Source organism: Megalobrama amblycephala, linkage group LG18, assembly GCF_018812025.1.
Source record: "Megalobrama amblycephala isolate DHTTF-2021 linkage group LG18, ASM1881202v1, whole genome shotgun sequence".
Taxonomy (NCBI): Eukaryota; Metazoa; Chordata; class Actinopteri; order Cypriniformes; family Xenocyprididae; genus Megalobrama; species Megalobrama amblycephala.
In genome coordinates this window covers 32430958-32458700 of record NC_063061.1, presented here as the reverse complement: position 1 = coordinate 32458700, position 27743 = coordinate 32430958, and the positions used below count along the sequence as shown (strand labels likewise).

At 35.7% G+C, this 27743-nt stretch overlaps 3 protein-coding genes across 4 annotated transcripts in view; all 3 read right to left on the bottom strand.

Moving 5' to 3' along the window:
• The window catches only part of ric1 (RIC1 homolog, RAB6A GEF complex partner 1), a 54077-nt gene extending 41017 nt beyond the window's left edge, over positions 1–13060 (bottom strand). The window contains exon 1 of one of the 2 annotated variants that reach the window (XM_048166948.1): positions 12439–13060. In XM_048166948.1, coding sequence (XP_048022905.1) covers positions 12439–12579 — 141 coding nt within the window. In that variant the 5' untranslated portion in view covers positions 12580–13060. The remainder of the gene's footprint in view (positions 1–12438) is intronic. The other variant, XM_048166947.1, reaches the window with a different exon arrangement.
• Positions 13061–14934: 1874 nt separating this feature from the next.
• Positions 14935–16861, bottom strand: LOC125252574 (UPF0729 protein C18orf32 homolog). The gene is made up of 3 exons (XM_048165994.1): positions 16705–16861; positions 15494–15656; positions 14935–15306 (listed from the first exon to the last, which is right to left on the bottom strand). Exons 2-3 carry the CDS (start codon positions 15641–15643, stop codon positions 15232–15234), a joined length of 225 nt encoding a protein of 74 aa, XP_048021951.1. The 5' UTR covers positions 15644–15656; positions 16705–16861; the 3' UTR covers positions 14935–15231.
• Positions 16862–18010: 1149 nt separating this feature from the next.
• scarb2b (scavenger receptor class B, member 2b) overlaps positions 18011–27743 on the bottom strand; it is a 30633-nt gene continuing 20900 nt past the window's right edge. The window contains exons 8-12 of the mRNA XM_048165435.1: positions 27174–27292; positions 25359–25432; positions 25203–25254; positions 24981–25133; positions 18011–20717 (exon numbers count right to left, since the gene is read on the bottom strand). Coding sequence (XP_048021392.1) covers positions 20610–20717; positions 24981–25133; positions 25203–25254; positions 25359–25432; positions 27174–27292 — 506 coding nt within the window. The 3' untranslated portion in view covers positions 18011–20609. The remainder of the gene's footprint in view (positions 20718–24980; positions 25134–25202; positions 25255–25358; positions 25433–27173; positions 27293–27743) is intronic.

Below are 27743 nucleotides of genomic sequence, written 5' to 3'. Positions count from 1 at the left end.
TTCTACGACGACGACGACAACTTTAGACGCATTTGTTATTGAATTGGCTGACATCGACTGAAATGACTATTTGCTCAAAAAACATTAAATACACTTACTTCTTCTGGAGGTGACGTTGGATCGCGAATAGTAGGCAACAATCCACACTTGAGGATTAACTTTGAAGCAAGACCTGCTTTGAATTGACCCTCGTTCTCAAAACAGTCAGTCAAAAAATGATTCGCGCAAACAAACGTATTTTGGAATTTTGAGTGGCGCCTTTCTTTCGTAAATAAAATCCATCCACTACGTTTTCAGTGGCTCTGATGTCGGAAGTAAGTGAAAACTACTATGTTCATTATTACATCCCACAACAGAACACTTATGTTTCTTAGGAGACATTACCGGCTGTCGTTGAAACAATGGAGGATGGTTGACCGATCACCGAGGGCGGGGTCTATGCCAAAACCAGATTGTCAATCAAACCACGTGGGTGGGGCTTAGCGCAATTCTACATCACAGTGAGAGCAATCTTAGAACAGGGCGTTCTGAGACAGTGCTTATGAATTATTGAGATTGTAAAAAAAACACTGGGTGGATTTTTCTCATTCTAGGGTGGTTTTGCTCACACACTGCCAACACACATTTATGGTCAAACACCATGTAAAAGTGAATTTTGCATAATAGGTGCCCTTTAAAGGGACACACACAAAAACGGCGTGTTTTTGTTCACACCCAAATGGGGCAAATTTGACAAGCTATAATAAATGATCTGTGGGTGATTTTGAGCTGAAACTTCACACACACATTCTGGAGACACCAGAGACTTATATTACATCTTGTGAAAAGGGCATTATAGGTCTCCTTTAACATTAACAGAGATATATTCAAGTTGTTTTATCGTTATGTTCACTGCATGTATATGAAATGATGTCAAACTTTACAGACAAAGATGAGAATAACCAATAATCTTACAGTAATAAAACACAGATTCGGAATCATCTAATTCTAATAGAAGAAAAATAAAAGTTTAATGACATTCATTATGTGTTTGTGTCTTTATTCTCAACAGAAATGCACAAAATTCTCCTAGTGAAATGAAGAGCAGCAGGGAAACACATCAGGAGAAACGAGAGATGGATGTGCGGATGAGAACAGCGCTTGGCCACAAAGAAAAACACCCAAAAATGGAAGCAAAGTGTTGGTTTCATTCAGCCAACAGGGAGCTCTAAACCTCAACACACACACATTCATGTGTGTAAAACTAACACTAACGTCACAGAATCTGTTTTTACTTTTCGACATGTGTGTGCGAAGGTCGTTCCTCATGCGTTTCGTTCAGGGGTCATGAAAGGTCAGACAGGCTTTAGATTCCAGACGAGAGAAACATCAACAGCAAGCGTCTGTGATTGACAGCTGTATTTACTCTCAGACGCGAGCAGGATCCAGGAGGACAGACTTTATTTTGATAAAACACCTGTACCCATAGCAACCCGGGATATTTATATTTTTAATGTTTTTTTAACTCATGTTATCCAACGACTGACGTTACTCTGTAAAACTGCAGTTAAATGACACCAATAGTAGGTGCAAATGTTTCTTTAACACATTTTTAGCCAAGCAAGCACTCAGTGGTGATACTTTTCATATAGCCTAGAGAAAGAAAAACAGCTCTAACAAAGAATGCATGTAAATCATATGCACAGTTACACAACAGACAGATAGTTGTCCACTATGTCGTGCACTACGGTTGTTGTACTCTGAACATTCAGTTGTGAGTAGGGTTGGGAATCGAAAAATCGGATACTTAATGGATTAGTTCACTTCAGAATTCAAATTTCCTGATAATTTACTCACCCATATGTCATCCAAGATGTTTATGTCAATCGAAAAGAAATTCATTTGTTCTCGACTGAAGAAAAAATAGACAAACTTCTCGGATGACATGGAGGTTAGTAACTTATCAGGAAATTTTAATTCTGAAGTGAACTTATCCATTAAGGCCAGGAATCGGATACTTGCAATAAAATTAAAATTTAGATTCCGCTTATCGGTTCCTCTGTGTGCATTTTAGTGTGCTTTTAAACCCTTCAATCGCAAAAAGATGCGAAACAGAACTCAATTCAGCACTCGAGTTTCACTCGCTGCCTCTCAGATAGTGTGTGAATACTGAATTGAGATTTCTTTCACATCATCTTGTGCTTGAACAGACAAATACACACAAAACTATGTCAAAATATCCTCGAAAACGCATGTGTATCAGTATATTGGATCCATACAACTCTTAAAGTGACAGCAGCCTAATAAACCTGCAGCTGTCTGTGTTAATAATGTTAATCAAAGAACAAAAGACAAAGAAAATCTCTCAATGATCTTGACTGAATAACTTTTGTAACTTTAATAAGGATTGATTTCAATTTCTGAACTTTGTTCAGTTGTATTTGTGCTATTGCTAATTTGCTTATTTGTTTTTAATTGTATTACTGGCTGCATACTTGTCTTTAACAATGTTTGAAATATATACGAGTCTAGTTTATTAGTTGGTTGCTCTTTAGGCTGTTGATTTTTGTTCATGGTATTCAGCTGCAGCAGAATGTTTTGCAAAAAGTCTCAGAATAAATATGTATTATACTGAAATTGAAACTGGGAATCAGGGAAATTCAAGTGATCCCCAACCCTAGCTGTGAGGCGAGATCTGAATTCAACACACTTACACAAAGAACATGTTATTTCCTGTCCTATGAGACAATCAACATACATGTGAAAACAGAGCAGCAGATCTCACTGAGCATGTGCAAATAAATCATGCTTGTTAAATCATGAAGACAAAAGACATTTCAGTCTGGACATTCTGCATCATATTTTCAACCTGATGTAATATTTGCAACATGCATTTTCTCTAAAGCTGCTTTGGAACGATTTGTAATATTTAAAGCGTTGCACAAATAAACATGAATTCAACCTCAATCACCACAGAAAACTCCTTCACTGTCCTCATGTAGCTCTGTTGTGAACTGTAACAGAAAAAAAGAGCAGCACTATCGTGCTAATCATCATCATATTTCACATCCGTGTGTGTCTGTGTTTGACAAGTGAACACAAGACTAATAAACCACGTAGATTCAGTGTCACAGCACATCAAGATCTATTTTTAAATTATTCATTTGACCCAAAAAATCATCAGACGTGAAGACACACATTATCAGAAGATCATGAGCGGAGCTCTAAAACTCTCTTAGTCATGGTAAAATCACAGCTGATCATTGATTACTCAACACTGACGACAGCAATATGATTAAAGACATGTTTATACAAGATTCAACCCATGTGCCAACTCACAGTGTGTCCAAACTAGAACACGTACAACAATATCCAAAAGAGCAAATGATGAGCTGATCGAGGCCTTTACTGATTGGAACGAGACTCAGGAAGCCCATACATGTACATACCACTAAAGAACAGTCATAAGCTGCTTTTGTTCAGTAATGACGTTACATGAACTGAGGCTCAGATCTGTGAGTGCCGCCACACAATGAACTCAAAGCGTGTGCTGAAAAACCAGTTCATTTGTTCATTTCACTAATAACCCCAATAGAGTACCTCAGGGATGACGCGTTTTTGTAGGCAAAACCCGGAAGCGAGTTAGCATTTTAGGACTTCCGGTTCCAACGCCGTCAAGTCTATGGGTTTTTTGAATGGTTTTTTTCATAAAACACACCAGTTATAACCCACTTGTGATTTTTTAAACTTTTACTGTGTCTTAAAATCGGCGGTTGCTAACAAATTGCTAAAAGGGACTACTTCCTTTGGCGGGGACTTTAGACGTCATCATGATAAACAGAACATTTGGACAGCATTTCTCATGAAAAAGTGGATAAGTATTCATACACAGCGCAGATCATAATCAGTGAGCATGTTTTTAAATAGAGTTGTTTTCTAAATAAAGTTTGAGGACGCTTGGTGTTGGTGACGTTGATCCGCGACCATGGTGTGCTGTAGTCCGTTTATAGCCTACTGTTAGCTTTTTATATCTGACGACTTTATTTAGGCTTCAAAATCTATAAATGTTGTTTTAACTTGTAAAGATTATCTTGATAGAAAAAACGTGTAAGTGTCATAACCCTTTGTTAAACACCGAGCTTATTTTCTGCGATTTTCCAAAAGTCTATGGGAAAAATGAATAGGCTTTCAGTCGAGGGAACCCGTGCGGCGCTAACTTCCGGGTTGGCCAACAAAAACGCGTCATCCCTGAGGTACTCTATTGCCCGAAAGTTTAGGTCAAAACTGCAAATGTGTTTCCAAACACTCTGTCTGTCATTGGTCAGTCAAACAAACAGATAGCCCCGCCCTAAACTCACACGATTGGCTAAGTCAGAAAATGACAAGTCTGGCCGCTCAAATAAACAGATCAACGTTGTGAAAGTGACTCTGAACCTACTTTAACAGTGTTGCTGCTGGTTGTTTTTTTATGTCCGCATGTTGAAGCGACCGCAATAATGTGATATTTAGCCCCTAGAATGCGAATTTTACCTGGGAAACCCAGCCAAAAAAAACGCTTATTTCACCCCCCAGAGCGCGGTTTTTACCGGGGGACCCCCCTGAAATGTGATTGGGCTATTTTTGAGTAGCAACTGGGAGGGTTTTGTTGTGAAAACCTGGCAACCCTGCTCTGAACACCATAAACTTGACCATCTGAATGTTTGTGATGTTATTGTTCACTTACAGCCCAACTCCAGCCCTCATCTTACAGGTTCCTTCACAGAACAGATAATATACGATCTCACAGTGTTACACAACACACACAAACACTGATAATGCATTGCACCAGCACTTGTGTAATAAGTGTGAATCTCTGTGAATACATGTCTGCTGCTGCTTTACATCTCAATGAGTTTAAATGAGTTATAAAGACTAGGACTGGGTTTAAAAAAAAAAAAAAAAAAAAAACGATATCGATTCTTAAATCCCAAGAATCGATTAGTCTAGTCTGTTTTCAGTTGATGAATGAGCAGAATATGTAGCGCCTCCCATCCAATAAATCACAATAATCCTTGTGCTTTGTTACTTTTGATATGAAGAAAAGTCTCAGATTTCAAATGACGTCCATCTTATTGTGAGATTAAAAAAATAAATACCGTTTTGGCGCTGTTTAATGTGGCGTGACAGATCGCTTTAGCGCCTCAGTTAAAGAGAAGCATGTGATCATCCTCTCCTCCGCTTTAATACAGTTACAGCGAAATAAACATGCATGAACATCTGAAGGTATGTTAAAATATACAGTACATCTTACTGAAATCCGTATCATGTCTCGTGTAATCGCTCAATCAGTGTTTCAACCTCGGAAAGACGTCAATAAAACAGCTTGTAAACAATGTCACGTCAGATTTACCTCAGAAAAACATATTCAGTGACCATAAACTCATTAGTCAGCTAGAAAAATGAACTCTAGAAAGTAACATTCTGATAAATATAGCTATGCACCGTGACATATTCATTATAATTTTTAATGTTGGCATGCTCCGAAGCAGTGTTTTGAAATCGGCCCATATAAATATTGTTGAAAAGCATTTAATTTGTTTTTTTGGCGCACAAAAAGTATTCTCGTGGCTTTATAATATTAAGATAGAACCACTGAACTCACATGAACTGTTCCAAATATGTTTTAGTACCTTTATGGACCTTGAGAGTTTGAATGGCTTTGCTCTCAATAGAGGCCTCACTGAGCCATCGGATTTCATCAACAATATCTTAATTTGTGTTCTGAAGAAGAACAAAGGTCTTACGGCTGTAGAACGACATGGGGGTGAGAAATTAATGACATTATTTTCATTTTTGGGTGAACTAACCCTTTAAAGGGACAGATCACCCAAAAATGTTGTTTCAAACCTGTATGACTTGGTTCCTTTTTGCTGTGGAACATTAAAAAAAAGAAGAAGATATTTTTGAGAAATTAATTAAAAAAAAAAAAAAAATGGGGTTATTGGGGTTCAATGTTGTTTGGTTCCCAATGTTCTTCAAACGTTTTATGTTCCACAGCAGAAAGAAAGAAAGGCATGCACAGTAAATGGTAACAGAAAGATGATTTTTGGGTGAACAATCCTTTTAATTTCTGTTGCAGGTGTTGTTGGTGACAGGAAATACAGCAGCAGAAACACTTCAGTGTTAAAGACGCTGTGAGACGAGACGGCAGCGTGTGTGCAAACGTGTTGAGGCCAATCGCTTTGATATGCATGACCTCAGCACTACTGACTACGAGTGTGTGTGTGTGTGAAGGTGGAGTCACACAGCTGGAGAGGAAGAGTTTGTTTTACACACACACACACACACACACACACACACACACACACACACACACACACACACACACACACATTCCTGACACATTCCGTTCTTTCCCGGGATCGTCTGAGAAACTCTACACACTCAGTACAGAACAACGAGGCATTAAATGGCAGGAAGTGCATGGGGGGCACTTCCATTGGGGTGGGAAGTATAAAGGATCACCTGGAAGTATTTTCCCAGCGTTATCAGTCAAAATCTATCCATCTATGATTTTAGTCTGCACAGTCTGTACTATAGTAATACTAACTTACACAGGAACTGAACACAGAACAATGAGCATCGTATGAAAATATGACAGACTGAAAGATAAAAACAACAACACGCTCGACAAATACACAAAAAGCTAAAAGAGTCAGAGATTGATAGGACTATATTCACTATACAACACAAAATAAAGTGTCTTGCTGCTTTTACAGAACAATTTCTACATTATAAGTAATTACATTTCATAAAATATACATAATAAAGCTCATATTTAGGGAATGTCAATCAAAAGCAGATCTGGTCAGAGGCCAAACTCTCTGATTTCTCTGGGTATAAAAATAACATGTCTGTCTCCTGAACACTGACGCACTCGAGACCTGTGAACACTCAAATAAACCTTTAGGACAGTGTTTCTAGACAGACAGTCTGGGCTCTTCAGGACACACAGGTGAGAGTCTCTGACATCAAACATCACCTCACACTCTAAAACAACGTGTTGGCTTAACAACAAAAAATTAACACAACAGTTTGCATCAATTTTTTTGAGTTATGACAACTTTGAGTGAATTTATGTTCAACCAACATGCTACATTGAGTTAGAGGAACTTAATTTGTAGCATAAACATTTAAGTTGATTGCTCAAAAACATTAAGAGTTCATAGCACATGCTAACATAACTTGTTTAATATGTATATTTAATGAACAAGTAAGATATTACTTGTCACTAGCATTAGAGCAGTCATTGTTTATAGTCAATAGAGTTTACCTTCATGTATCTACTCTTCAGCACAATGGTAACACTTCAACATTACAAAATCTCTTTTAAATGTCAAACATAACAGCATTAAACACTAACAGGTCTTTTCCTTCACTTAAAAACACATAAAATACACTTAATTTCAACATTTATTCTCCTTATCCAGTCCTAATGCAAATCATGCCAAGAACTAGAAATTAGAACTAGAAGTTAATCAAGAGAATTTTATTAAGTTACTACAACCTAATTTTTAAAAAAGTCAAATTAACGCAGAAATGTGAGTTTAAATTACAGACGATATTAAGTTGATGTAACGATCATCATTATTATGTCAAAAGAACTTAAAATAATGCTTGCAATTTAAAAGGTTTAATTAAAACAATACATTAGAATTTTTAACTTGCAAGCATGTATTTATTTTAGTTGTGGTAACAGGACCTCTGAATTACTTTAAGAACGAACACATGTGAGAGTCTCCAGAGCCGAGCGCAAACAAACTTTCAACAAAACGCCTTAAAGGATTAGTTCACTTTGAAATGAAAATTAGCCCACGCTTTACTCACCCTCAAGCCATCCTAGTGTATATGACCCTCTTCTTTCTGATGAACACAATCAGAGATATATTAATAAATATCCTGACGCATCCGAGCTTTATAATGGCAGTGAACGGGATCAACAAGTATGAGCTGAAGAAAGTGTCTCCATCCACATCCATCCATCATAAACATACTCCACACGGCTCTGGGGGTTAATAAAGGCCTTCTGAAGTGAAGCGATGCGTTTGTGTAAGAAAAATACCCATATTTAACAACTGACATCATGTCAGTTATGCTTTTTTTGTAAATTGAATTCGGAAGGTGTAGGACGTAGTGTAAAGGCCCCAATATACTTTAAACAAAATCGAAGAATGAACTGATGTGACGTCATTTTGAACAAAATCAGGCCGAAACAAAGTTTGTATGGAGTTTGTTTTGGAAGTTCGAAACAGCTTGCCAAAGTGAACTTTCTGGAAAAGTTTGCTTCGGCTGGTAAACACCTTTGTACTACCATTGGTCCGTGGCCATTATTTCATCAAACGAAGGTCTTATGGGTGTAGAATAGAATGAGGGCGAGTAATAAATGACAGAATTTTCATTTTTGGGTGAATTAACCCTTTAAGCATTTTGAACTGCAAGAGTTTTACACTTTCTTCGTAACTTGAATATGGTCTGGAAGAAGCTAGATATTTTACTTTATAACTTGTTAAATATGGATATTTTTCTCACACAAACACATATCGCTTCACTTCAGAAGGCCTTTATTAACCCCCGGAGTCGTGTGGAGCACGTTTTGCTTTGGATGGATGCGCTTTCTTCAGCTCATACTTGTTGATCCCGTTCACTGCCATTATAAAACTCAGGATATTTATTGACTCTGATTGTGTTCATCAGAAAGAAGAAAGTCATATACACCCAGGATGGCTTGAGGGCGAGTAAAGCTTGGGCTAATTTTCATTTCAAAGGGAACAAATCCTTTCAACTGAAACTGAAAACTGAAACGAGATGTTGTGAAATCTGGGGGAATTTCTGCACTTTAACCATTGATCAACAACACTCAAACCTTCTGAGATCTGATGTGAAAATCACACACACTCAAAAAAACTAATCCTGCCATAATGTGTTATCATTTGCATCCATTTGATTTTATTCAAATACTCATTTTTCACAATGCATTTATCCAAACTCCTTTAAATCAGCATAATTTGTGAAAACATTACATTTAATCAGTTAAAAAACTATGAATGTGGTTTAAATGTGACTAGCAGTTTAACAAGAAAGACTTGTTCAAATGTATGAGATGATTGGTTTAATAAACCAGTTGGATGATAAATATATAAACCGGTTTATTGTGTATTATTATTATTACATAAATCTAGCACAAACATTTTGATTACCAGCACTTTAAGTACTAAATCAAACAACTAGCATAACCCTACCAGACTCTCTAGTACTCTAGATTGACTTGATAAACGTTACTCATTAATAAACCCTTCTCAGGTTCAAACCTTCAGGTCATCAGGCCTGAACCTTAACCACTAAGCCACATCATCTATTATGCATACATGAACTCAAAGCGCTGATCATGTGGTTGTGTGTCAGTTCATTTTAATGCTCATGAGGCTAAAACCTACAAGTATCAGCACAGAACCCAATAACCACAGCACCCAATATTAGACCATTAATGCAGTTACTGAGACGATAATATTTTTGACCTTGAGGAACCAGACGATGTTCATTGGTGGAAGGAATTAATGCATTATGGACTAAAACTCACAACCTTTGTGTAACCAGCTGACATCGTTTACTAGGGCTGGGTAAAAAAAATATTGATTTCTCGATTTTAATCGATTCTCATTTTTACGAACCGATATTGATTCTTAAATCCCAAGAATCGATTAGTCTAGTGTTTCAGTTGATGAATGAGCAGAATATGTAGCGCCTCCCATCCAATAAATCACAATAATCTTATACTTATACTTTTGATATGAAGAAAAGTCTCAGATTTCAAATGACATCCGTCTTATTGTGAGATTCAAAAAATAAATACCGTTTTGGTGCTGTTTAATGTGGCGTGACAGATCGCTTTAGCACCTCAGTTAAAGAGAAGCATGTGATCATCCTCTCCTCCGCTTTAATACAGTTACAGCGTGAAATAAACATGCATGAACATCTGAAGGTATGTTAATAAAATATACAGTACAACTAGGGTTCACCGACAAACCACGCAATATCGTGTTCATATCGCAGATGAATCGCCTTCGATAATGAACGCGATATTGCGTGGCTTGTCAGTGAACTACGGCTCTGTCTATTAAATGCCGCTCCATTTGAAAGCAGGTGATGGCGATTTAGCGGTAATCAGGGAACCGGCTTTACTGACGAAATGCGCGTGACAATTGCATGCGATATATCGCCCAGCCCTAAGTACAACTTACTGAAATCCGTATCATGTCTCATGTAATCGCTCAATCAGTGTTTCAACCTCGGAAAGACGTCAATAAAACAGCTTGTAAACAATGTCACGTGACGTCACGTTTACCTCAGAAAACATATTCAGTGACCATAAACTCATTAGTCAGCTAGAAAAGTGAACTCTAGAAAGTAACATTCTGATAAATATAGTGATGCACCGTGACATATTCATCATAATTTATAATGTTCTTCAATATTTAATGCACGTTTGAATAAATCAAAACCTTTAAAAAATTAAAAATAAATTTAACCCTCAATGTTATTATAGTAGTACCAACTGACTCCATGTGTAGTTTACAGCATTAGTTGAGAGATTTTTTTTCTCTAGAAAATTCGCCATGTACTGTAACTGAAATACTACATCCAAAATAATAGATATCGAATCGAATTTGTAATCGAATCGAAAGCATGTAAATAGTAATCGAATCGAATGGTGAAAATTGTGTCAATACCCAGCCCTATCGTTTACCACTATGCCACACCACCCAGAACTACTCAGAGCCCAGGGGCCTGTACCATGAAGTCGGATTAGCTGGCTAGCCAGGTAAGTTTCAGATTAGTTTGTGCCAATCCTGGGTTTTAGGTACCATGAAAATGACTTGGCTTTTAGCGGTGTTCATCACCATAGTAACTTACACTCCACGGCTAACCTGCTCCAGGGCAGGTTATGTTCTGTATTAGAGATCTCAAACTGAAATTGGACCAATCAGATGTGAGCAAAGTGATAGTGACACATCCAATGCAGTAAAGTCACACCCCCAGTTTCACTTTCTCCAAATTAAAGGTCACTATATAGTAAAAACAAATATTTAAAGATAAAATTGTCTGTCTTTAATGATAATTAGAATTATTTTATGATTTATATAATTAGAATATGATCTGTATTATTATTAATCCATTTCACACAAGCAATTTTAGTTTAACAGTTATTATTAAGCATTTAGTTTAAATGACTATTAATATATACAGATCATATAAGCTGTAGAATCAATAGATAATTCTTTAAAAATGACTACATGTGACCTTACATGTATGAGTCTCTATTGCTATATATTAACAAGCAACTATAACTTCACAAGTTTCACTGATAGAGCAAGATAATTTCGTTTATCTGTCCTCTTTCATGGACAAGTATTTTTCTTAGTGTAAATGCGTTTAAATTCTTAATTTTCTTCAATCTCTTAACCTTCAGCAAAAGAGTTTTGAATCACGCTGGCTCTCTCGCGAGAAGTGAATCAGAGTTTCTCTCTGTTGCAAGGCATGTGATTGGCTGTTCACCACTGATGTCACTCATTCATGTGCACGCGCTCCACAAACTCAGGATAAAGCCTGAGTTGACAGAGAAAGTTGATGATCAGCATCATGGTACCAACAAAGCCGGATTGGAGTGGTTTGGTTTTGTCAACTCAAAACTAATCCTATAACCCTGAGTTTATTCATCTACCATCATGGTACAGGCCCCAGATCTATGGACAGTGTTTATGTTTTTACCCTGCTAAAACTGATTCACATGAATCACCCCTTCGGGATTTGAACCTATACACACTTCAAATGAACAGACCTGATGCTTAACCACTAACCCACAGCTCTCCATATGTGAGCAATTAAACACAATAAACCATATGAAAACAAATGCTCATGATTCCTCAAAGGGTTTGAACCTACAACCATTGGGTTAAAGTCTACATTAGATGAAGCGTTGACAGTTCTTAAGTCTTTAACCACTAAACTACTGGATAACTCTACTAAACCCTGTAGGATTAACTGGATCGCTGAAATACCATCCAGCATTTAAACCCTTAACCCACTGGTATAAAGTCTATTTAAATTCTATTACTACTAAACCCGATTCCTATGAAGTGATTGTGAATTTGAACCTATGGCACGGGTCTCCAGCCCTGATCATTTACCACTAAGCCACATCACACATCATTTTAATACCTTAACAAGTTAGATGTTCATTTTGTTTAAACCTAAAACCTTTAGGTTAGCAGCTCTGATCTTTAACCACTAAGCCACACCAACTCACCTTTAAAAGATGGCCTGATCTGGGGGAGTTTTGACATTTACGGGATTCAAACCTACAACCTTCAACATGTAATGCCTCAAACCACTGGTTATGTATGAGTTCGTGGTGTTTCTTACCCTGCTGAACCAGATGCTGATCTGGGTCTCGGACAGCACGGCCAGGTAGAACCGTTGCGCGCTGGGCTCGATCAGAAAGGGCCGTTCGCCGCTCCGGAGCGGGCAGAGGAGCCTCCGCGGCCAGCCGCTCAGAAAATACATCACGATCCGGTTCTGACCCAAATCACTGCGACACCGGGACGGACAGACTCCCTCCAGCGGCCTCCATGCACCAGAACCAAACTACACTTCGACACGGACTCAGTCAGGGATCATATCGGCTGGATATGGTGTCGGTTCGGATGATCTGAGTCCAAATTCCGCTTTATTTGTTAGTGCAATCGAGAATGTGTACAAGAAAACCCTGTAATGGAGCCGCAGAAGCAGAACCGGGTCTCAGCTCGGTGTCGCGGGGTTCTGCGGTTCTCAGTGCGCGACTGGATCTCTGGACTCAATATTCCAAAGGGAAGTTTTGGATCCGAATTTGTCCCATGAATCCTCCACCGTCGCCATCTTTAGTCTCTTATTTATCCCCGATCTGCTCGGTGCTTCTGAACGCCTCAGAGCCGTAACGGCATTTAACTCTCGCGGTCATGACCGTTACTGCCAGCAGGGGGCGCGACGCGGCCTATAATACATTGAGTTTAACGAAAGACGCGTTTAAAACGCCAAAGGCGGGAATATTTTTCAACTTAATAAATTTTCACAAACAGAAATTGTAATACATGTTCAAAAAAGCATAATTAAAATGTTACTGTTTATTATCTCCGTCAGTCACAATTAATAAATTTAATTTATTTTTCAGCTAGATACATATTTTTTATATAGGTTTAAAAAAAACAATCGTTTTGATTAAGCAAATATTTACTTACAAACTCAGAATTCACTGCTGAATAAAGACTCTTTGGTATTTATATTCACAAACACGGCCGGAAATGGTTCTCAACACAAGTGTCTCGCGCGCTCTGGGTCTCCGTCGATTTCTGATATTCATGACGCATCCGAACATGTTGGCGTAATACGTCAGTTCCTCAGAACGCGTTCAGCTCAATTTTCGGGCTCCGGCGCCTCCTGCTGGTAAAACTGAGTAGTGTGCCACAGCCTGTCAACGTTACTAATATGAGATTTCCTTCAATAAGATTAATATTGCAAGTAAGATAGATAGGGGGAAAAAAAATAATATATATATATATATATATATATATATATATATATATATATATATATATATATATATATATATATATATATATATTAAATTCAATTTAATTCACATTTTTTTTTATTGGCATGACTGTAAATCATACAATATTGGCAAAACATACATAAAACAATAAAAAAAAAAACATCTTTATAATAGAAGAAAATAATATAAAATATTATAACATAACTTAAACTTATATATACACTACCAGTCAAAAGTTTGGACGCGGTAAGATTTTTAATGTTTTTAAAAGAAGTTTCCTCTGCTCTCCAAGGCTGCAGTTATTTATTTAAAAATACAGTAAAAACAGTAATATTGTGAAATATTGTTACAATGTAAAATAACTGCTTTCTGTTTTAATATATTTTCTAATGTAATTTATTCCTGTGATCAAAGCTGAATTTTCAGTATCATTACTCCAGTCTTCAGTGTCACATGATCCTTCAGAAATCATTCTAATATGATGATTTGATGCTCAAGAAACATTTATTGTGTACAATAATTTTTTTCAGGATTCTTTGATGAATAGAAAGTCAGACATTAAATAAACAGCATTTATTTGAAATATAATCTTTTGTATCATTATAAATGTTTTTAATATCACTTTTGCTGTATAAAAGTATTAATTTCTTTAATTTCTTTTCAAAAAAATTAAAATTAAAATTCTTACTGACCCCAAACTTTTGAATGGTAGTGAGTAATGTTACAAAAGCTTTGTATTTCAGATAAATGCTGTTCTTTTGAACTTTCTATTCATCAAAGAATCCTGAAAAAAAAACTTAAAACAGTTTTCAACATTGATAACAATAATAAATGTTTCTTGAGCAGCAGATCAGCATATTAGAATGATTTCTGAAGGATCATGTGACACTGAAGACTGGAGTAATGATGCTGAAAATTCAGCTTTGATCACAGGATATAAATTACTTTATAAAATATATTCAAAAAGAAAACTGTTATTTTAAATTGTAATAATATTTCACAATATTACTGTTTTTACCGTATTTTTAATTAAATAACTGCAGCCTTGGTGATCAGAAGATACTTCTTTTAAAAACATTAAAACTCTTACCGTGTCCAAACTTTTGACTGGTAGTGTGTGTTACATTGCTATACTAAATAGCTAATATGTATTTTAATAAAATTAAAATGCTGAAAATTTGATTCTTTTTTGAGATGATCCCTGAGAAACATGAGAAAAATTTGACTCATCTTAGGCATTGATAAAAACAAGGCATTTTAGTACCACACATCTGTACATTATTATGAAGATCCGTCATTGAAAGCTCATGAAGGAAGAGCACCAGCCACAGTTAAAATAATTCAATATTTATTTTAAATGAAGTCTTATAAGTTATACAGAACATTTGCAGTCAATCTGAGTAGGAGATAAAAAATGAACACAGCTGTATAATGGAATGATAAAAACATTTACCTTCATTTTATTAAACGTTATTAAAGTATATTTAATGTTTCTGACAGGAGCGGTGTGTGTGTTCATATATTAGTTACTATAGTAGAGGTACATTTAAAGCTGGAATTTACATTTTAAATTATATCTACATGACTAAAATCTCATTCAGAAGAAGATTGCAGAGGCATGCGATCTGTCAGTCAGCTTTTTTATCGGCCACCGTCTTCGGTCCGTTGGCTGTGGATCCGTTCGCCGTTCCATTACACTCATCCTGAGGAAAAGAGGATGAACAGAATGAAGGACAGTGAATGATTACTAATATAATATCAAACATGTAGATTGATTTGGCAGTTTTAAACACCAAAAAGATGTTGTTTTATTTGTGAAACGCAAAAGGAAAATCCTACTTTTTTTGTTTCACAAACTTTAATGTTGGATATAGTGAAGGAGTGACTTACAGCGCTGTGTTTCTGTGGCGTCTCCTTCACGGCTGCTTTGGTCCAGAAGCGGTTGATGAAGGGAGAGATGAAGGGATAGATGATGGGCTCCAGGAAGCGCTTGTACACCCACAGCAGCACAGGAATCACGATGCAGGGAATGCAAACCATATCTGACAGCCAACTGAAGAATATTCATATTTCAGAACATACAGGAAACAGTCACATGATGTTTGCTTTGACATGCAGGAACTGATGTCCTGTCTATAATTCCATGAACAGACAGATGTTTATCTATCTATCTATCTATCTATCTATCTATCTATCTATCTATCTATCTATCGTTAGGATTATTTAGTATGCTCTCTCTCATATATATATATATATATATATATATATACATACACACACATATATTATATATATATATATATATATATATACACACACACACATATATTATATATATATATATATATATATATATATATATATATATATATATATATATATATATATATATATATATATATATATATATATATATATATATATATATATATATATATATATATATATATATATATATATATATATATATATATATATATATATATATATATATATATATATATATATATATATATATATATATATATATACACATACATTATATATATATATATATATATATATATATATATATATACACATACATTATATATATATATATATATATATATATATATATATATATATATACACATACATTATATATATATATATATATATATATATATATATATATATATACACATACATTATATATATATATATATATATATATATATATATATATATACACATACATTATATATATATATATATATATATATATATATATATATATATATATATATACACATACATTATATATATATATATATATATATATATATATATATATATATATATATATATATACCATAGTATACGTCTAAAAGTATGGTAGTACTATGGATATTTACATGTATTTTAATTATGATGTTTACAAATGCTCGTATGAGTCTGTTAGCTCGATGATAACTGCTATCTTTCTGTTTATAGTCATAAATCTGTTCCATAAAGAAATACGCACACTTCATTCTTATGTACTCATCATACATAAGAGCAGAAGATCATATATTTAATATAAAACTACACTAAAAGCAGTAAATGTGTGTAAAACTCACCTTGTTGTGCGGGAGCTGAGCTACTATGTTGTAATGCTGAATGACGCTGAGTTTGTGGAGTCTGTGTCGCTGCTGCTGCTACTGCCACCCAGCGGCGGGGAGGAGTAACAACACAAACAAACCTCACAGTGAACAGGGCGCATCCAGAAAAAACTCAGTAATTATGTCCTGAAAAACCGTTTTAAACTTATTCTATATAACACTTTAGACCTCCTCCAGTTTTTAAGCCTTTGAGGTCCATAAAAGGTACTACACGAGCTAATAATCAGTGACTCGGATCTTCTAACAAACGCCTAAACTGCTGAAATCACGTGACTTTGGCGCTCCGAGTTACTGATTTGATTCGTAAAGCTCCGAAGCAGTGTTTTGAAATCAGCCCATCACTATATTGTTGAAAAGTCATTATTTTGTTTTGTTTTTTGGCGCACAAAAATATTCTGGTCGCTTTATAATATTAATATTGAACTCACTGTACTCACATGAACTCATTTAAATATGTTTTTAGTACATTAATGGGTCTTGAGAGAGGAAATGTCATTGCTGTGAATGCAGGCCTCACTGAGCCATCGGATTTAATAAAAAAAATATCTTAATTTGTGTTCTGAAGATGAATGAATGCCTTTACAGGTGTGGAACGACATGAGGGTGAGTATGACATTAATTTCATTTTTGGGTGAACTAACCCTTTAATTATCATCGCAAAGACAATAATTAGCAAGTTTCATATATAGTCTTTGGCTGGTGTGGCTAAATAAAGTCATTATAAAGTGCTGCCATTGAAGTCTAGCAATTCTATTTTAGGTCTCATATGAAACGCATAATGACTTTTAACTTATAATTTTAATAATTAAATAATTTTGGGATAGCATGTCACAATTTCGACTTTCTATGTCATTTTATTATTATTATTATTATTATGTGGCAAACTGGCTTCTATAGATACATGTGCATTACATACATTTACATTAATTTAATTGTAATCCAAAGCAACTTATGAATGAGTATTTTATCATAAGAGCCGCCATGTTTGCAAGTACATTGTAAAAAATGGTATCTTGTTACCTCAAAGAGCTATTTTTACCTGATTTAACCCATAAAATTAGTTTTGTTTGTATAAATTCATGTGTTAAGGTTCATACAGTGATAAATAAATCCTTTTGACTTGGCTAAAATGAGTTTTTAGGTTACCATTAATGTAACTAAGCTAGATTAGTTTAAAAAAAAATCAAGCTATATCAGATGGAAAATTCAAAAATAACTCCATTATTATAAAAACACATGGGTACAAAATAAAATACAAAACATATGCTTTTCAGAAAGTTTTTTAATTGTATTTTCTTATAAATCCACAGGAAAAAAGGCATCATTTATATACAAAACTGTACAATTATTTGTGCAGTCTGAATATAGAAATCTAACAGCTGGACAGATGCAGAAGACAAGAAACAGTCTGTTCATCGGTCGAAGGCCACTGAGTTTTATAGTTTATACACTGATCAAGGCAAGATCTGCGTCATTTAACACCTGGAAGGCTGAAAAGACCACGAAATGCATTACATTCACACTGAAGCGCAAAGATTCAGTCTCAACTCAGATACAGACACTATCATTTGAGCTCAGGCACAAATATGAGATTTTTTCCATTGACGTCCAAGCGAATCAAACGCATCAAGTGCAATATTTTTGATTGAACTCATTCATGTTTGGCACATCAGTATAATAACAAAGAAATCATGAAACTCAAATAAAATGGCTCAGGGATCGAAACCAGTGACCATCTCAAAAAACAGTGCGTTAAACGTGCAGCTTCAGAATTACATTTAATGTGGTGTTTTTAGTGCAATGTGACAATACACACCTTCAGTTAGGGTAAGAGGTTATTATGTTATGATTTTACACCAAAGCATCTAGTTGACAGAAAGCTAGTACAAACATTAAAATGTAACATATCAAAACACCCATGTGATCATCTCCGCTAAACATTGAAATATACAGATTGAACCTTTTAAAATACTTATTTTCATATTTCAGAAAAGATTCTGAAATATTAGTTCAGTAACACTATGCAATCTCATTGCAATCCTGCTCTGCCTAATAATACTTACATATCTTCATTTCAAAACAATAAACCTTGAAATCATTGAAAATAATCAGACATTCGTCTGTGTTCAGTGTTTGAGGATCAAAGTTTACATTTGCAGAAGTGAGTCGGCTGAAATGACTGCAGACGTTAGATTATATATTCCCCAACAGGACAAACTGAATTCAAATCAACAAATACCAGATCATTAAACCTTAACTTTAGTATTTGACACTTATAAAGTCATCTTTAAGAAGGCACAGTGATGTGATGTCGCCTGTTCACTGAAATAAAATGAAGCAAAATGAATAAAAGAAAAGGCACAGCAGGTTCAGTCACGTATGGCTCGTTCTGTGTGAACCGACCATTTGGTAACAAATACAAAATTGCTTTTGTTTGGCCTTAAAAAGTTATGAAACTCAGTCAATATAGTGTTTGATTCTTAAAGGTGCTGTAAGTGATTTCAGGAGCTTTACAGACTTAAACTGCACACACCCTCTATGCCAAACCCCGCCCACTAAAGTACACATACCCTGTCAAATCCCGCCCACTAAAGTACACACGCCCTCTATGCCCAACTCCGCCCACTAAAACACACATGCATGTGTCAAACCCCACCCACTAACAGACACGCCCATAATCAAACCCCGCCCACTCGGAGACATGCCCATAGTCAAACCACACCCATTTACAGACACGCCCTCTGTCAAACCCCACCCAACTAACGTTCGTCATCGGCTGCGGCTGGATGCAACTGATCCATAACATAATCAAACCCCGCCCACTCACAGACATGCCCATAGTCAAACCCCACCCATTTACAGACACGCCCTCTGTCAAACCCCACCCAACTAACATTCGTCATCGGCTGCGGCTGGATGCAACTGATCCATAACATAATCAAACCCCGCCCACTCACAGACATGCCCATAGTCAAACCCCACCCATTTACAGACACGCCCTCTGTCAAACCCCACCCAACTAACATTCGTCATCGGCTGCGGCTGGATGCAACTGATCCATAACATAATCAAACCCCGCCCACTCACAGACATGCCCATAGTCAAACCCCACCCATTTACAGACACGCCCTCTGTCAAACCCCACCCAACTAACATTCGTCATCGGCTGCGGCTGGATGCAACTGATCCACGAGAGTTGTCGCTTGCAGTCGAGGAGGAGCTGAAAACGGAAACATGAAGTCGGACACTTTCTGCTTCCTGTAGTGAAGCTCGCGCTGCGTTTGCATACTTTATCACAGCTTAAGTACAACAAAAATGTATTATGGTATGAATATATTTATGTTAAAACCGTATAATCCAAATGGATGGAAATGTGATATGCATTTCAAATACATAAATCATAAATTTAGGACCTCAATATTGGTTTTGTGTGTGTCACTATGTGACCTATGGAGCACAAAGTACAGAGCGAGAGCAGTGTGTGTGTGTGTGTGTGTGTGTGTGTGAGATACTCCTAAAAATCACTTACAGCAGATTCAATGTTGCTCAAAGTGTTTAAATATGTAACTACACAGATGCTGAATGACCCTGAACTGTGTGTGTACAGAGACTCTCTACAGTCGTTCATCAAGATGCCTGTTTCTAAACGGCTTTAGTCCTGAGGAAGAGCCAGTGTGTGAATCATGACGACCGTCATTTACTGACACACACCGCTCTACAAACTACTGATAGTGCTTGTTAGACAACATCTGTGACCATGCACACACACACACACACACACGCATGCACGCACACGCACACACACATACACACACACACTCACACCCTCTCTCACTCACTCACACACACACACACAGAGTAGTTTAAGACTTGTCCACGGGCGTCATGCCGATATACGTTCCATTTTTCTCATCTTGATCGTCCGCTTTGGCGCTCACGGGAGCGTACGACGTGTCTTTCTTTGCAGATGGCTAAAAAGAAGAAAGAAAAGACAGATTTAGTACGTGTGCGTGTTATCAGCCTAAAACAGACTTTATTCAAGGTCAGAAGCACACACACTTGGCTGACATAATACAAGTGCACTCGAGTAGGGCATGCTTTAAAGCAGTTGCAAGCATCATGTGATTAACCACTGGAGGAGATTCAGTTCAAGCTGAAGTAAGTTAAGCCTGTTTCACACATCTCTGAGTACGCATGTGAATGCATGAACATACTGGTTTTTGAGTCTGACCCAGGAGAGGACTAAATCCTGGTCTTTATTTTAGTTTGGATTTATTTTTGTCATATTTTGATGTTTTGTGAAGCACTAGTTGTTTTTTTTAATATTTGTTAAATACAGTTTAAGGATCTACATAAATACAGTTATATGTTCTCATTTAGTGTCATACATTTATTGAAATTAAGTCATAATTTCATTATAATATAAGACTGTTTTGATTTGCAATGGTTATTTACTATTTTCATAGTGTGATTTTTGGTGAATTTTATTAAAACCACTTAAACTCAGTTTGACTCGCAAACATCATTATAATCATTCATTACAATAATAGTAAATTGAACCCTAAAACATACTAAATTATGCATTGTTAATGGAGTGTTTTTTCTTCTTAAACGTTTAAGTTGGATGTCGTCTAATGTTTTTTAAACATTACCAACTACTTATTTCAGATCGTTCAGAGAACATTCAAAAGTAACATTCCCATAATCAAGTGCAAAATAATAAAACAAATGTTCAATCTACAAATGTTTTCTCTAACATTCACATAACCAAGATGCACTAGTTGTATCATAAATGTGCATTATAAATAAATAAACTCTAAATGTTAAAATAGTTACTGGGATTGAACCAATAACCAAATAACATGATGAGGCTGATCCCATTTACATCCAAATGATAGTTAATCTAACTCAAGTTTGTCCAAAGTTTGAATCATCTGCATTCAGCCGGAGTTACTGAATATAAAGAGTTCATGTCCTTTAATCAAGTATTATATGTAGCTTTATATATTACCAAAGATTGTAGATGCATACAGTAGTGCGTTTCTACATGTTTTCTGTTTGTTTTAATTATTTCCCAGACGCTTTTATTCCAAGCAACTTGCATTGCATTTAAGGTTTACATTAGATCATTTCATGCATTTCCTGGGAATCGAACCCATGACTTTCCCAGCTAATAGGGAACATTCTCAGAACGTTCTGACAAGGTTCTATCAAAGTTATAAACAAACGTTCATCCAGTAACATAAATAGAACGTTCATTTTAACTTAACTGGTCTTTGATAATGTTCTCAAAAACTTTAGCATAAAAACATTATTATACATCGTTCATGGAACGTTCATTGGACGTTTGTCTGACGTTTTTTAAATGTTACTACTGGTTTCAAAACATTCAGAGAACATTCAAAAGCAATGTTCCTTCCCATAATATCTTAAGCATGATTAATGTTCCCTTATCATTTGCATAACCAAGAGAAAATTTGTATTTTTACTTTTGAACATTCAGAAATAGCATTTTAATGGGAATGTTAGCAAAATGTTCTTAGAACTGATTTTTCTTATGTAGGTTAGTGTTACCAGCACCATGATCTACTGTTTGAGCAACAGGAAGGCTATGGGAGCTCAGCATGTGACACAAACTCATGATATGATTACGGAAATGAATATGCACCACAGACGTGCGATGTGTGAAACAGACCTAAAGTAGTAGTGTTAATTATGAAATGGTTAATGAGTGTGTGAACTTACAGGAGCGTAGCGGAAAGCCTCAGTGAAATCAAAACACTTCACTTCAGTCTAAATAAAAGCAGATCAGCACAACATGGTGTTCATTTGCTCAGGTTAGACATACAATGTTAATAAGATATCAAAGATAGCACAGCACTGAATTGATCTGGACAGCAGCATGTGGTGGTTAGACACTTCAGGAAAGCGTGTGTTTGAGTTATGACAGGAAACAGTGTCAAACAGATACATAAACCACATTCTGAACAACAGCAGAGTTTGGATGAAACCTCGACTCCACTAGAAACAAGCTATTAGTCATTTAAAGCCGTTAAACTACAGCCACGTCAACATATTAAAAAGGTAGTTAGAGATGATGACCAAAAAATGCAGCTTAAACTGAAGCTACTGAAGGGTGCAACGTCTTTTTAAATAGTTCTGTAAAACAGACTCTGGTTTTTAATAACATTTTTAGCACAAAAATGATTTATACATTGTTTATGGAACACTTCTTAAAGTGTTTAAGTTGGACGGTTGTCTAATGTTTTTTAAACATTACCAGCTACTTATTTCCGATGTTCCGATGTTCATAGAACATTAAAAGTAACATTCTCATAATCTTTGCAAAATGATAAAATAGGATGTTTCCTTAATCCTTGAACGCATTTCTTGGGTCTTTAGCGACCTGGGACGTCATTTACTACCCCCTTCCTCGTTCATTTTTTAAAGTTAGACATCAACCTTCTTAGTATTCCTCAATATGTTCATTATAAACAATATAACAAGAAAAAAAATGATAAAGAATGTCTGTTTTCAATTTTGTTTGTAAAAAGTGTATTGGGTTGCTTGTGACCCGATGTATGTAATAGTGTTACTTTTTCTGCACAACAATAATTGAATCTCTAATGACTCAATAAGTGCAATTCACCTTTATTCCTCAGGGTGGCAGTGTCTGATACACAATGATGTTGTGATGTTTCACTCATAATTACCAGACATAAAACAAAATAATATATCAGCAAAACCTGAAATGGCTTAGCGATTTACTGCAGAGCAAGTACTGTACGCAATCAAATATTAGTGTCATGTGAAGGTGGATCTGGTGAAGAAGTTGTCAGTGACCAAAATATTCATTTAGAAGGAGCTGAAAAACATAGTTTTGAGAATACTGGTTGAGATGGTGAATATAAGCCAGATGCTGAATGTACAGGGGAAATTAACTCTGACGTCATGATGGTAAAAATCATCTGCTCAAATTTAACCCTTTCAAAGTTCCAAAAGGTAACGAAATATGCTTTATTTTATACTTTTGTAATTGTTATAAAATATCAGTAGAGTTTTATAATATTGTAGCAGTTAGAGAGCCATCCATGTTAGATATAGATACGGGTCACTAAAGACCCAAATATGTAATAATGATTGGCGAAACATTCATGCATTTAAGGGTTAAAATTTCTTCGAATGGATACATAACCAAGAATTGTTTTTAAACATGAAGAGAGTTTTATACTATTGGGCAGTTAGAGAGCCATCCGTGTTAGATATAGATACGGGTCACTACAGACCCGAGTATGTAATAATGAGTGGCGAAGCATTCATGCATTTAAGGGTTAAAATTTCTTCGAATGGATACATAACCAATAATTGTTTTTAAACATGAAGAGTTTTATACTATTGGGCAGTTAGAGAGCCATCCGTGTTAGATATAGATACGGGTCACTACAGACCCGAGTATGTAATAATGAGTGGCGAAACATTCATGCATTTAAGGGTTAAAATTTCTTCGAATGGATACATAACCAAGAATTGTTTTTAAACGTCAAGAGAGTTTTATACTATTGGGCAGTTAAGAGAGCCATCCGTGTTAGATATAGATACGGGTCACTACAGACCCGAGTATGTAATAATGATTGGCGAAACATTCATGCATTTAAGGGTTAAAATTTCTTAAAACGTTTACATAACCAAGAATTGTTTTTAAACGTCAAGAGAGTTTTATACTATTGGGCAGTTAGAGAGCCATTCGGCTTAGATATAGATCTGGTCTACTAAAGACTTGAATACGTAATAATGATTGACGAAACATTCATATATTTAAGGGTTAATGTTTCTTTGAACGTTTACATAACCAAGAATTTTTGAACATTCAGACATTGTTCTTTGAACATACTTTTGTTTAGCTGACTTCAACACTGAGCGATTTTCTCAATCTCCACACTTCTTTTCTTTTCTTTTTTCTCCTGTACTGCAGTGACCGTGTGAATGAGAATATTGATTCATAAAGGTCGACGTGGAAGAATAGCGTTCTGTTTCCTCAACAAACACACACAGAAAAGACACATATTCGCGGAATGGTTTGGCACATAAATTAGTGTCACATGACACAGCTTTAGTTCGTGTGAACTGCACTTACGGCCAACGTCACGTATTTGTGATTCATTGAAAACTTTGGTGGGAAAGTGAAGAACAAGCTGGGGAATGATAGTGATTCTGCTGCTTTCACACGTCATTACCTTGTTTTTATAGAAGCGATAGGCGAGGATGATGGCGACGGAGAGCAGGATGACTCCCAGAGTGGCGAGGATGAGAGGGAAATGAGAGACTAGAGTCACGATCAGCAGCAGCTTCTGAATCCTCGCGGCCGAAGCGTCGTCAATCACCACCGACTGCAAAAGTAATCATTTAATAGGAGATTCAACTGTAATGGCCAATTAAATCATCCTACTGACTCTCACCTCATTCAGGAACACAATGGGGAAAATGGTGCCGTTGAGATTCCTTGTCAAACTGAGGAAACAAAGAAAAACCTTCAACTATAAAACTATATAAACACACCGACTGTTTATCAGCACGCCATGATTAAATAGATCAAACAGGAAGACATGACTCACGGAAAGCCGGTTACTCTGTCAAGATGGATGTTGATCTGGGCTCTTTTCATGGCACGAACAGGGACTCCCATAGTCTGACACAGGAGAAGAAGTCAAGATCTGAGTCAGATTGCAGTTAGCAAATTAATTGTACAGTAAAAATAATTCAGGCAGGAAAAAATATATTAAAGAAAGAGACACTGATCATGAAAAGTCTACTAATGGAGCTTTTTCACATTTGGCTCCTAAACTCTGGAATAGCCTTCCTGATAAAGACACACCTCTTTAGCCCAGCATTCACATAATGATTCTGATAAACATACTACACTTTTATCTGTTGAAATAGTACAAATACACAATTATCTTTTGCCTAAAATGTTTTGAACAGCAGACACGCAAATTATTCTCGTTCTGCTTCCCTCCCAGCTACCAAAAATCTGTTCTAGGAATATTTTGCTAACATTTCTATTAAGTTATGATAAAGTTATTTCTGAAAGTTCTCAAAAAACATTTTTGTGAAAGTTAAGAGAACATTCCATTTTTTCGTTCTTCAAACATTATAGAAACGTTACTTTTGAATGTTCTTGGAATGTTCTGAAACACATAGTAACATTTAAAAACTGAAATGTTTGAGGAAAAACACTCCATGAATGATGTATAAATGTGCTAATGCTTTGAGAACATAATTAAAGACGGTGAACAAAAGTTCTATTAACGTTACTGGAAGAATGTTTGTTCATAACTTTGAGGGAACCTTGCCAGAACGTTCTGAGCTCAGCTGGGGTGTTTCTAACTAACTAGATCATCCAGTAATGTTTTTAGGTGACGGCAACATTGGATCAACATGCAAAACTTTCAGATATTACATTAATATTGTAATATTATCCTTATACTGTACTCATTACGAGCACTTGTAATTTCTGCCTAACATGTTTGTTGTGTCTGTTTAACTGAATACATGAAGTAAACTAACTTCATATCATGAATTATAATAACTGTAGTAGTGATGTCAAATCGATTAATCGCATTTAGTTTGTAAATATAATATATACAGTACAGTCCAAATGTTTGGAACCACTAAGATTTTTAATGTTTTTAAAAGAAGTTTCGTCTGCTCACCAAGGCTACATTTATTTAATTAAAAATACAGTAAAAAAACAGTAATATTGTGAAATATTATTAGAATTTAAAATAACTGTTTTCTATTTGAATATATTTGACAAAGTAATTTATTCCTGTGATGCAAAGCTGAATTTTCAGCATCGTTACTCCAGTCTTCAGTGTCACATGATCCTTCAGAAATCATTCTAATATGCTGATTTGCTGCTCAAGAAACATTTATGATTATTTAAACAGTTATTTTAAATTCTAATAATATTTCACAATATTACTGTTTTTTTACTGTATTTTTAATTAAATAACTGTAGCCTTGGTGAGCAGACGAAACTTCTTTTAAAAACATTAAAAATCTTAGTGGTTCCAAACTTTTGGACTGTACTGTATATATATATATATATATATATATATATATATATATATATATGTGTGTGTGTGTGTGTGTGTGTGTGTGTGTGTGTGTGTGTATTACACACACTGTATATTAGATGTGATTAATCACGATGAATCGATTTGACGGCACTAATATATATGGATGTTAAATTGACACACTCATTTCTGACTGATAACAGAATACTTCCTAAACTGTAACACTGAATCAAGCATTTTCTGTAAGCGCTATACAAATCAAATTGAATTGAACTGAGAATCTGTTTGAAAGTGTGTGATCAAGGGTGAGTGGATCTTCAGGCTGACTGTGGATCAGCTGCTGTCACTTACAGGGTTCAGATCTAGAAAGGTCTGATGATGCTCGTGGACCGGAGAAATACCGTCGATGGCATTGGCGTACTTCTTATCGCCCAGATGAAAGTGAGGGAAAGATACGACTACAGGAGCACCTGTGACACACATGCCAACAACATCGTGAAGCTCACACAACCTGCGTTTACATTCATGCATTTGTCCAAAGTGACATACATGGCATTCACGGCATACATTTGACCGTTCACTCATTCCCTGGGACCCCAAAATCAAAAGACAAAACATAAGAAATTATATTTCTCAAGTTTTTAGACGTATACGTATGTATGTATGTATTATATACAGGGCCTAAAATTAACACTCGCCGAATGTGAGTAAAGATTAGCGTTAGTGAGTATATGAAATGGTGTCAATCGCCTGTTGGCCGGTAACTTTTTATGACTTTTAACCGTGCAATGTTGTGAAAACATGAACGTAAACAAATGCGAACGACGCTCGGGACAGTTGACAGGCCAGCGCTGCGTCATCACAAAAGTTTAATCCTTGGCAATTTAAATATTCAAGCGCAAGAAGATGCGAAAGGGAACT